Source organism: Loxodonta africana, chromosome 19, assembly GCF_030014295.1.
Source record: "Loxodonta africana isolate mLoxAfr1 chromosome 19, mLoxAfr1.hap2, whole genome shotgun sequence".
Taxonomy (NCBI): domain Eukaryota; kingdom Metazoa; phylum Chordata; class Mammalia; order Proboscidea; family Elephantidae; genus Loxodonta; species Loxodonta africana.
Window position 1 is genome coordinate 15656627 of NC_087360.1, and position 13165 is coordinate 15669791.

Sequence of the window (13165 nt, forward strand, 5' to 3'; positions counted from 1 at the left end):
TTAATATCACAGTCCCAGAAAAGTAAGAAGCTTAATTTTAAATGCCAGCAATCAGAAAAGATAGATTAGGTAGAGGCCTGTGGTTTTACAGGAGGCCTTAACAAGTCGTAGTTTAGTTATTAATTGATCAATTTATTAAGTGCATTGATTGAGGGAGACCTCAAATGATGTGGCAGCAGCTAAGTTTCAAAATATAACAATTTCATTTACCAAGATAACCAGTGACACTAGAATCCAAATTGCCCATATAAGAGAACAAAGTAAAACTTAACCATGTGGAAATATGTATAATTTCAGTATTATCATTTTTTTTTTTTATCTTTGATAAAAATTAGCAAAAAAAAAAAAAAAAAAATTAGCTCTTTGGGGCTTAACCCTGGTATATTTTCTAAATTTATTAAACTCAAGAATACAGGAATATACTGGAAAAGTTAAAACCCTAAATCACATTATTTTAGTTGCTCCATGGCTTTCAATTAAGTAATGAACTGAGGTCTATTTGTGAAGTAATGCTAATTCAGAAGTTAGTCTGTAGAATAGGTCCAAATTTTTAATATACTTTAAATATAATAAGTAATACAAATAGTGTAACTCTTTGCTTCCCCCTAAAATAGTTTTCTTCCTTTTATAGAAGAATTCTTAGTTTTCCAGAGCAGCTTCATAACAGAGATCACTAAGAGTCTTCAAATATTACACAAGAGATCACAAAATGGGGCAAAAATCCAGTCTAACAGTGGCTATCCATTCAAGTGCATTAGGACATGAATTCTAAAATATTCATTTCCTTTGCATAGGACAGGCTCAAAACTCTGAAGACAACTGGAACAATGCAACAACTTAAAAATGAGGTGATGTGATTTAAGAAGTATAAACATACTAAAGCATCAGATTAACTGGGTATATAGTCTGTTGGTTATATTACCTCTTTAAGTAGCAGTCCTTTGAAAATGACCTGGCCCCCAGAGTTTCTGCACCGCACATGATCTTAGATTAATAACAGAAAGCGATGACTTGCTATTTTATGCAGATTAGGCAGTGGATGGAGATTATTTACAACTGATGATACGAGGGCCCAGATCTTCTTGAAAGAATGATTTTATAAGTTTAAGAACCAATATCATATTCTACCTTACCAAGATAAAAGATACAGCCTGGTTATAATTTATCTTTAAAACATTATCATCCAGCAACAAACAAAATAGCTCCTTGAAATACCAAAATGACTGGGGACCAGTTTTAAGTAAACCTGTGTTAATTTGGTAACTTTAAATGTTCTTTCATCGTCCAAAAAAAAAAGACTTCTTCAGATTTAAAAGAAAAAAAAAAAAAACTACCTGAATGTTCAAAATCTTTAGTAACAAGAATTGAAGTTTATACACAAGTTTAGGCACAAACAACTTTACTATATGATGCCCTGGAGAAGGGACTTTACTTTTATTTGGAAGTTTTTTTTTCCTAAGTGGCTGACTTTTTATGCTTCTGAAATGAAGGTTCACGTGCAGTCACTTGTCTAGAATTTCTAGATTAACTCTGGACTAACCCTGGAAGACACTCTCCTGGGCTCCATTGTGTTTTGGGTTTACCTTTATCACAGTACTCATCATCTCTACGAGAACGTAGGCTCTTTGATGGCAAAGTAATCGTGGGTTGAAAAATCTCAGTCTCCCTAGCACCTAGCATAGTGCTTAATACTTAGTAGGCATTCAGCAAATGTTTGCTCAATAAATAAACTCAAGAATCTCCTCTCTGAGGAGATTGTGAGAAAATGACATTTTCTCTTAGATTATTTAACATAATTCAAATTTGTATTTCATAAAAACCTGCTACTCTTATACTAAGAATATTGTGAATTGGTGACACATGCACAGGCACACCTTCGGGTGGGGGATTCAAAAATGGCTTTTATCTGGTAACGACAAGCATTTTTATAAACTCCCACATGTTTTTATAAACTCCCACATTTTTGCGCTGTGGAAAAGGCATCAGCAAACCCACCAGCTCTCCTTTGTTTTGTTCATTTCACAATTATGAAATTATTGCCTAAACAGGTGTAGCTCTCAAGAGCTGGGGCTAAGGCAAGGAGAGTTGAGGATGGAAAGGAATATCTTAACATGAAAGGACAGTTAGGGAGAAAAAGTGACTAGCAGCATGCTGGGGAGAGAGATGCCCCTGTACTAGGTGGTTTTAGGACCCCTCTGTTTAAGAAACATTACCTTAACCTGTTACTTTACTTTAACTTTGCCAAATGTGAGTTGAAGAGTCAGAGACCTTGCCTGCCTCTTAAGCAAAAAAAACAGAAAAGGCTACTGAAGAGGGTGAAAATTAAACTAGAACATTAAGGTTTTTTTTTTTTTTTTTTAATCACCTTAAAGACATTTATTTCTTTCTCCACGAAAATAGTGAAAGCTTTTTTTTTTTTTTTTAAAGAAGGGGGAAAAAAAAAAATAGAACTAGCATGGACTAATAGGAAGGGCCAAGTAAAGCTTTAGGAGTTGTGGTAGAATAAATTTTTGTAAATATATTTTTAGGGCGCCATGATACCTGGAGTCCATCCATTAAGGCCTACCTAAAATAATAAATTGACTAATGAACAATACTTTTAATATATTGAAGCCTATGAGCTATACCAACAGAAGGTAGCAGTAGGCAAAGATAATTCATTTTAGACTTTGACAAATTAAAAAATAAACCCTTTGATTAACAACATAAAAAACATTTTGTTGCTTAAGCCAACGTTAAAATCTGTTGCTACTGCTATAAATACAATAATTCTATAGGAATAGGGTGGAAGCACAGAAGCAGGCCAGATAACATCGAAGACACTATCTGGATTAAAAGTTTACCCTGGAGAGAAAATGTAGAACAGAATTTCAAAGTCTCAATGAATCCAGACTTTATGGAGCCACGGAGGCTGAATGAACCTCCGAAACTCTCGTCCTGCGATAATCTTTAAACCAAAAATATCCCTGAAGTCTTCTTAAAACCAGACAACAGCTTAACTAGTAAAGAATGTCTACCTTGGGCATTGTGTACTTTTAGGAACTATCCATATGGGATCAAAAGGACAACAGCAACTCAAAAGATTAGACGGAAAATTTAGGGGGCAATGAGTTTATGTTAATGGGGAGAACAATTTGGAAAAGGAAGGTGAGAATGGTTGCACAGCTTGAAGAATGTAATACGTGTCACTGAATTGTACACGCAGAAATTGTTGAATTGGTGTATGTTCTGTTTGTATATCCTCAACAACAACAACAAAAATAAATTATTTAAAAAAAAGAAAAGCTTGCCCCGGAGTCACTTGAGAATAATCAGGAATTGATGTGTCTATCATGTCCCATACAAGTCCACCTTTGTGTTAGTTCATCATACCCTTACAGTGTTTACTATGTGACAGACGCCATGCTAGGTGGCAGGTGAACAGAGCTACCAGTCTAGAGAAAAGGTGACGCTCTGGTTATTGGAGAAAGCAGCGTGGTAACAGGAGCAAAGGGAAAAGAAACAAATGGCTAAAGTTTACTTCGTCAGAATGTACCTTTAGACATATCAACTCATGCTTGCTCAAAAGGAAGATTAGATTAGGGTCCCTTCAGGGCCTGGGAAAGACCAGAAGAGAGGCAAGGACTGGAGAGAAGGAGGAAACCTGAAATTCTGACATCACAGGAAAATTTCCAGCGGCCCACTTGATATTTTTGGGGCTCGATCCGCGATAGCAGAACTGTCATGCAAAAATCAGAGCATCTCTATTCTGGATGCAAAGCAGTTAACTGCAAGTCGCTCTCTCACAAGTCATTTGTGGCCTTTAAAAAGTGAGCTTACTTCCTGTGTAAAATGGTAATCTGTTTCAGATCCATGATTTGGCTAAATTAGGATATGTCTGTTTGATTTTAACAATCAAGAAGGACAAAAGCCCCCACTTTTATTTTCTGTTTCGGTATTTGTCATGCATGTTCTTACTGTCTTGGGTATTATTATTAGAGAAACTCAATTCGGTTAACTCTTTCAAACCGTAAAGGTAATATTTAAGATTGTTTAACCCTTTTAATCCATTATGTTAGATGAACCAGAATACTATAATGTTTAGTATTTGGTACCTAATTTATTCCCTATGGTTTCCTTTTTTGTTCATTCATTCAGTTCACAGTTATTTACTGAGTGTCATCCTGTTCTAGTCTGTTCAGTATGGTGTCCCCAATACCTAGAGAAGCACTGCTCTAGGTGTTAGGGACACAGTGCTGAACAAAACAGAACTTACATTCTGGGGGTGAAATAAAAGATAAACAAACTGATCCATAATATAATTTTACATAGTGACAAATATTAAAAATAAAATAAAATAGAATAATGAGATAACGGGTAAGCCATTGTTTATCATTTGATAATCTAATGATATACAGACTTTTCTAAGATTCTGGACATGAACCTATACAAAACTGGTAAATGTTTCCTGAAACATTATTGATTGCTAAAACAACCTTTGTAGTTGTTGTTGTTGGGTATGGTTGAGTTGATTTCAGCTCATAGAGTAGACTGCCCCATAGGGTTTTCTTGGTTGTAATCTTTATGGAAGCAGATTGCCAGGTCTTTCTCCCCTCGAGCTGATGGCTGAGTTTGAACTGACAACCTTTTGGTTAGCAGCTGAGTGCTTAACCATTGCACCACAAGGGCTCTTCAATCTTTGTAGTTGCCAACTATAGACTGGTGGGTAGACTCAGAAATGTGCCATTCAGATCCTCATTTACAGACAAAAGGACTTGCTGCCCCAGCTGCTGGGAACGCTGCTAGCAGTTGTCTTCTGCGTTGGCCCCTTTAGGGATCGCCTCAGCTGCACAGAGCAGTCTTGCCCAAGTTCATACCTTTCCAGAGTTGCCCAGATTCAGTGACTGACCTAGGTGGGGGTACTAAGGCCCAGCCCAATGCAGGACAACTCTGAAGGGCGATTTGAGCTCCACAGCTCCCGTAGAGTTGGTTGAGTCTGCCCTTGAGCCTTCACCCCAGTTCAGCTTTGCCCTCTGCTCAATGCTGCTTCCCACTCCCACTTCCATAGGTGCTGATCCCAAGGGAACTTCCTAATACAGGCTGTCCTCAATTTACGACAGGGTTATGTTCCCACAGATACTCCATCATAAATCAGTTCTGATGTAAGTCGAATATCTTTTTTTCTTAGTTTTCACTATTATTGCCTTTTATTATCACTATCTTTATAAACCCAATCTTTGTTTTTGGGTGTTGGAAACATTACATCTAAGAATGATAACAGCAAATTACAAGCTACAACACTGTATATAATACATATTACTAATGAAAAGATGTACCAAAAAAAAAAAAAGATGGTCACAAATGCTTAAATACGTGGTAAATTGGGGACAACTTGTAAATAAACATTTTGCTGCCCTAAACTGTTTCAACTCTGCTTCCCATAGAACCCAATCTGCAGCACAAATGTTACCTGTATCTAAGTGTAATATATGGTAGCTACCGTCTCAGCTGGGTAAAGGGATTGACTGGTGGGGGAGGGTGGCTTTCAAACATTCTAGTAGAAAATTCTCTTTTTCAAGGGAAATCTTAAGTGGAATCCAAATATATAATATAAAAGATAAAAGCAGAGCTGGTCCTGGGTGAGCGGTGGGGGAAGCTTGCTCCTGAGGCACCCGTTTACAGAGCAGCTAGTAAGTCACCGCATTAGAATAGAAGCATAGAATTTTAGAGCTGGAAGCGTCCTCTGAAATCATACAGAACAAATTCTAATTTTGTAGAGGGAGAAACTGAGGCCCAAAGATGTCTGTGACTTGTCTAAAGTAAAACAAAAAACTAAGCGATGGCAGATAGAACTATAATTTAGCTTACTTGTTCCTGTAGTTCAGTTTAAATCCGTTGCTGTCGAGTTGATTCTGACTCATAGCGACCCTACAGAGCAGAGTAGAACTGCCCTGTAGGGTTTCCAAGGGGCACCTGGTGGATCTGAACTGTCGACTTTTCGGTTAGCAGCCGTAGCTCTTAACCACTACCCCACCAGGGTTTCTGTAGTTCAGTAAACAAAATCTTTATTTGAAGTGGAAGATTGTATTTCATGCATGTTCCCAAGTGAAAGTTTTAGGAATTTCAGTAAACGAACAAATAAAAGCCTTCTGAAAAAAATTTTTTTTTTAATTTCTATGATTTTCAAAGACAATGTATTTTTTAAGCTCAGGTATAGGGAATAAATGGGTTTCATAAAGATACCAGAGTTAACATTCAGTTTCTGTATGTAATATACCCTGTTTTCTAGGCTATTTGTATTTGGAAGTTAACTCATTCAAGGTTTTATTTGCAAATGTTTTTCAATTCCCTTCCATTACATCTCCTCTATATATTTCACAAGGAGTACCTGGGTGGTGCAAATGACTGAGTGCTGGACTACTGACCAAAAGATGGGCAGTTCAAACACCCTCAGAGCTGCCTCAGAAGTAACGTCTGGCGATCTGCTTCCAAAAGGTCACAGCCTTGAAAACCCTATGGAACAGCTCTACTCTGCACACAGGGGGCTCCATGAATTGGAATTGTCTTGAGGGCAATTAACAACAACACATATTTCACAATAAAATACAAACTTAAATTCTTCCTGAAAAGCATTTTTTGCTGATCAAATGCAACTACTTTTTATTTCAGAATATACACTAACATCTATTCTTCTGAAGTGGTTACATCAGGGAGAAAAACTATTGAGAGACCCGTATTATCACAAGACAGCTCTACACCAGCTGGCCAAAATTAAAATTCCAACCCCCGATGAGTTCGAGTCCAGGGTCTTCTTTCCTACTGATTACACCAGTAGTATCTTTCTTTTAGTGGTGGGTACCCATTTGAGAGGCCCTGGAGTAAAAGATCCAACTGAATTCCGTTTCTTTTGCTTTCTGTGCCCATGGAACCCCAGAGGGAAAGGGCCAGACCTGTCAGCACCCATGATAGCTCCCTCCAAAGTGAGAGCCCAGCAGGCCTTCTCTTCTACCCTTTTTTTAAAAATAACTTCTTATTGAACTTTAGATGAAGTTTACAGAACAAACTAGTTTCTCATCAAACAGTACACACACTGTTGTATGACACTGGTTAACAATCCCATGACATGTCAACCAACACTCTCCCTTCTCAACCCTGTGTTCCCTATTACGAGCTTTCCTGTTCCCTCCTACTTCCAGTCCCCGCCCCAGGGCTGATACGCCCCTTTAGTCTTGTTTTGTTCCATGGGCCTGTTCAGTCTTTGGCTGAAGGGTAAACCTCAGGAGTGACTCCATTACTGAGCTGAAAGGGTGTCCGGGGGCCATACTGTCAGGGTTTCTCCAGCCTCTGTCAGGCCAGCAAGTGTGGTCTTTCTTTTGGGTTAGAATTTTGTTCTATATTTTTCTCCAGCTCTGTCCTGGACCCTCTATGTGATCCCTGTCAGAGCAGTCAGTGGTGGTAGCCGGGCACCATCTAGTTTTGCTGGACTCAGTCTGGTGGAGGCCATGGTAGATGTGGTCCATTAGTCCTTTGAACTAATCTTTCCCTTGTATCTTTAGTTTTCTTCATTCTTCCTTGCTCTCAAAGGGGTGAGAACAATGGAGCATCCTAGATGGCCACTCACAGGCTTTTAAGACCCCAGATGCTACTCACCAAAGTAGAATGTAGAACATTTTCTTTATAAACTGTTATGCCAGTTGAGCTAGATGTTCCCTGAGACCACGGTCCCCACAGCCCTCAGCCCAGCAGTTCCATCCCTCAGAGAATTTGGATGTATCTATGGAGCTAAGATGGCCCTGCCTTGTACAGGCTGTGCTGGCTTCCCTAGTACTGTGCACTGTCTTACCTGTCACCAAAGTTACCGCTAATCTATTGTCTATCTTTTCTACCCTTTAAATACATGATCACCTGCCTGTGTTTCATTTGTCTCAGGGCCTTTGCATGACCCTCTCTTTCACCCCAAGCTAGTTAACTTTTACTTATCCTTGGAATTTTAGCTTAAACATCACTTCATCAGGTGGGCTTTCCATTACTTCCTCTAAGATTAAGTATTCCCTTTAGCCAGAGCAAGTTTCATAATTACATTGTATAGTTATTTGTGTGATTATTTGCTTAATTTCCCTCACAGATAATAAACTGGATGAAGGCACCAGGTCTGTTTTATTTCCTCTGTATCCCCAGGGCCTATCACAGTTTCTAGCATACAGTACAGGGCCCCTACCAATACTTGTTAAACAAGTTAATGAGTTGATTGGTTCCAGCAAATAAAACTGTATCAGTATTCAGTATTCAGGACTGGACACCAAAATATTTTCTCCTGCCTTCCCTCCTTACCTATTCAATTTCCCGTTCCTTCCAAGAAGAAGCACAATCAATAGAAGTTCAAGTGAAAACAAATTTTTAAACATGCTTTCTCACTGGAATTAAAATGAAATTCATGCTTTGGAAAGGTACAGCAATATTTTGTTTGTATGAGTTAATACACTCATATGAATTAATATGTGATCACTGCCATTTATTAAAATAAGTTCACACATTCCTTATATATGCCTAATAAGGAAAGAATTATAAGGGATCCTTTTCTATAATTCTGTATTATAAACTGTTTACCTAAGGTCATTCAAAATGTTTTTGGACAATTCCTCCAAAGAATTACTGATAATTCTGCGAAATACTGGTCACACAAAAATTGCTTTGAAAGAAGCTTTAAGATTTTTTTTTTTTCAGGAACATATGATGGTTTTATATATTTTTTTCATATAGTATTTCAACTTATGAACCATGACAGGCTTGTATGAGAGCAGGATCTTTAAACAGAACAGTAAAGCCAAAAAAAAAAAAAAATAATAAGACCATTATCCTGAAAGAGAGCTAGCCTTAGAAGAATTATAAACCACCTGTGTGTTGGGAATATAGACTAAGAAACATACTTAGAAAACTTCATACTTTTAAAAGGATATAACTAAAGGTTTTACTCAGGAAGGAGTTAAGGTCTGTAGTGTTAAGGTTATTGGTTTAGGGAAGGATTTATTGATCTCTTTGACTTGAAGATCTATGGATTTATTTATCGACGGCAGTAGATATTAGAGTAATGAAAGACGAAGAAGAAGAAACAGGCACAGAGATAGCCTGCAGAGTCCTGCATTTTTACTGTAAGAGAACTACTGAGGGCCAGGTTTAATTCCACGTTTCAGCTTGAAGAAGGGAACAAAAAGGCCGGGATGCTAAATGACCTGAGCTGGTTTCACCATGACTGACGACGCTGAGTACTCTGAAGGGTACCACGAAACCTACCTTCTTGTGCACAACAGAGGAACTGGAATTTATCGTGCTTTCGTCCTCCAGCATCATGACAAGCTCAAGGCTGCTCTCGTCCATGACCTCCTGCATGCTGTTCACACTGCTGCTCTGGCTGCCTGTGCTCACAGACATGCTTGGGATGGAATGGTTGCTGCCCAGGCTGTCCATTTCCCTGCCCAGGCTGGCTCCATGTTCGCTGTCCTATAAAAATGGGGCACTGGGGTTAAAAGAAAATGCCTGGAGATAAAGCGCCAATCCATTGACTAAGCTATTAAGCACACTCAATTCTGCAGTGCCAAGTTGCTTTTCTGCCAAATCTGCAAAGAGAAACTTTTTATGTAGTGGCTCCACTACTCCCCCACTATTTTCAGACATCTCAAATTCACTTCTCTGCCTTCCCCAGGGGCCATTCTGGACATGGGTCATTAGGCTCCAAATGCTGCTATCCCAGGGCTTTCCCCTTTCATACACAACTATCATATTATCGTCTTGCTATTCAGTAGGCAGAATCAGGCCAGGTTTGTAAGAGACCTTCAGGAACTTTAAGGTGCTAGAGACAGGCTGCCGGCCACTCTAGCATTTTTGCAAAACGGCAGTGGTTACTTGGAACCAAAGTCGAGTGAAAAGTTTTCAGGGATTTGACAAGCAGTATGCTCCTCTGCAAGCCACTATATATCGAGTAACTTCATATCTAGGCAGGGATATTAATTCTGCTGTCCTGGACAAGTAATTAAATTCTGCCTCCCTCAAGCAATTCTATCATGCTTATCTCTGTAATCTTATTAAATATATCTGTTAAATAATACTGGTATTTATCACTACTAGTGCAAAGACTACCATTTGAGAAGTGGTAAAATATCATCAGAACATATAATTTATCCATCACAGTGGGATATCTTTTGATATAAGGTTAGATAATACGATTAAAGCAACTCAGCTCCAAATAAATTCTATTTTCAAAGGACCACATTGTATATATGTGTGTGTAAACACACACACACACACACACACACAAAACTTTAATAGTGAATTGTTACTTAGCTATGGCATTGAAAAGAATCCCTGGCATTGGTAACCTGGATAATTCAAAACTGTAGATAACAAATTATTTTAAAAGTAGATTTCTTTCGCCATCAAGAATTTTATAGTTTGGTTTTCTGAATTTCATTTTGATAATTATTGATAAACATTTTATGTTACGTTTTCTTTTCTATTAAAAAACTAAAATAAATTCATTCTTCATTCCTTTCCTCCTCCTTGTCTAGTTTTACCGGGAGAGGAGCTCTTTCTTTTGTTCAGGGCTAACTCCTGCACTTGTGCTCTCTTTCCACATTTTGTCCACTTCCTGACATCTGATTTCTTTAACTATGCACCTTTCCTCTTTTATCAATGCCTGTGTCCTGGCTTCTTCCCCTTTGCATGTAAATACGAAGAAGCCTGCCCCATGTTTACCTACTGCTCTACACAGAGCCCCCTCTCCCTTTTCCTTCTTAGCTAAATTCTGAATCTTAAAACAACTTCTGCTGTCTCTGCTTTCACACCTCTCATTTATTTCCACAACCCATAGTAATCTACTCTTCATCCTACCACTGTAACACTGCTTTTACTAAGGTGATCAAGGATGCCCTAATTGTAAAACCCAGTTAACATTTTTTTGTCCTTGTCTGACTTGACCTCTCTGTAGGCGTTGGATAGTACTGGCTGCTCTCTCCTTGAAGTTTGTGTATTCCCTCGCTATCTGTGATGTCTTTATATCCTGGGTCTCCCTTTCCTTATATGATGTGGGTCCTCTTATTCTATATCCAACTCCTTGTTTCATTATCATTCGAATGCTCTTAACTCCCAACTAGCTACCCTTTGTCCAGACTTCTATATTCTAGATTAGTTTCTCCCAACTAACTGCTAGACATTGCCATTTGGTATCCCATCATCACCTCCTTTGCCCTCAATCAATTCTTCTTCAGTCATTTGAGAAACCTGGAAGTTGTCTCCCTTTGAAAAATTTCCACCTGTGTACAATGTCAGTACCGTATGACATCAGGACCTTACGCCCAATAGGCATCGACTACAATCATCCTAGATCTACTCTTCCTCCCTTGTTCTTTTTCTCTGTCCTTGGTATTGACATACTTCCAGTCACCAAGCTCAAATGCTCAAGAGTAACCTTAAACTCCTCCTCATCTGTCATTGTCACTTTCAATGAGGTCATGTATTGTCAAATCTACAAGATTTCTCAAAAGTGTTCCTTTCTTCCCATTCCCACTGATACTGCTCTTATTATCTCTTGCATGGACTATTACCCAGATGTCACCCATTCGAATTCCTCTAACACTCTGTTGTCAGGATAATCTTCCTAAAGCACAGTACTTTCCTGAGTCTAAAATGTCCCCTGCCCATCAGTCAAAGACCAAACACATCCTGTTCCCCAGGGAACCTTTGCTAATCCCACCAGCAGATTTATTTTCTCCCTGCTATGGACTTGTGCACTGTGATATACCTCTACAGCACTTTTCATATTTTGCCCTTATGGAAGGGTTATTTTATGAATGTCTCTTCTGTGACCCTGCATGTCTTTTAAGGCAGACAGCATCAATTACATTTTTGTCCTCGAAAGTATCTTCCATAATGCCCAGTCCCAAACTCTTTCATATAGTAGGCACTCTGTAAGTACCTGCTGAAATAAATTGAACCTACTTCTTCATCTTCTTGCGATTCATTCAAGGGTCCATTTCGTGTCTCTTGGAAAAGGATTTTTTTCATTTTTCGGTACTGCAGGTTATCTAGCTCACGGACAGCATCTTTTGTCCTCTGTATGAGGTCAATTAGGACACGTGGTGGCCGATCTCGTTGAACAAAGTCATGCTGATTGAGGGAGAAGAGAAAACAGACACTGATAACGAACTTTGCACCTACATTTTTTAGGTACAAAAATGTAAATATAAAAGTAAATAAAGAAGCATAGAACAGTTCTATGGATTTTATAGAAATTACAAAATACAATTTTGATGTAGCTTCCCATACTGCATCAATCTCACAAAATATGCTTTTCCCTTCTTCCTCAGCCCCATTTTGTGGACCTGTTTGAGAGTTTACTTCAGAATGCTTGAGGTTTACTTTATCATATAAAGCAATAACGATGATCGGAACTTTAAATAGTAGCAGATATGTTTATAGCAATGCAGAGTGTAGGCTATTCTTGTTATAACCTGCCCCATTGCTCCCCCTCATACATATACACACTAAATAAAAAAAATACATATACACACTACCCTTTTAAAAACACTTGTGTATATATTTTGTTTTCTATTTCTGTGATCATACAGTGCATGCCTGAAAATATGGCAGCTGTTCAATTTATCCAGAGGCCAGATTTCTGGTAACTTCATCTCCCCTTACAGAGATGTATGATCAGAAATTAGGGAAAAGGGCCTCTGAGGAGTAGAAATAACAACCCCAAACTTCGTAAACTTTTGTTGGTATAAACGGCCTTCACACTTAATATTATCAATTATCTTTAATGTATACTCTGGTTTTCTGGATTCTCACCTCATAGCAGGTTAGAAAGGGGGAACAGGAGTGGGGAATACAGGATTGAGAACTATTAGAGCATCAGGGTTACCCAATGCAAAAAGAAGTGTCCTTTGAAAGTTCTGTAACAGCTGACAGTAGAGAGAGAGAAACTGCGTGACTAACATATCTACTACCAAACAAACAAAAATGAACAAAGGTTTGTGGGCTCTTCTGCAAAAGGGCAAATGCCCGTTACATAGCCCTTTTAGACCCCAAGAGTACACTACTGTCTCATAGCCATAAGGATGCTAAATTATGTCGATTATGTTCACTTTAAGAAGGGAGGGAAGCACATCATATATTTTGGCAAGATTCCACA

At 38.5% G+C, this 13165-nt stretch overlaps 1 protein-coding gene across 2 annotated transcripts in view; it reads right to left on the reverse strand.

The window, feature by feature from the left end:
- Nucleotides 1–13165, reverse strand: part of TAOK3 (TAO kinase 3) — a 178075-nt gene that overhangs the window by 36163 nt on the left and 128747 nt on the right. For both annotated transcript variants that reach the window (XM_064272269.1, XM_064272270.1), the window contains exons 12-13: nucleotides 11971–12138; nucleotides 9271–9477 (exon numbers count right to left, since the gene is read on the reverse strand). In XM_064272269.1, the coding sequence (XP_064128339.1) occupies nucleotides 9271–9477; nucleotides 11971–12138 (375 nt within the window). The remainder of the gene's footprint in view (nucleotides 1–9270; nucleotides 9478–11970; nucleotides 12139–13165) is intronic.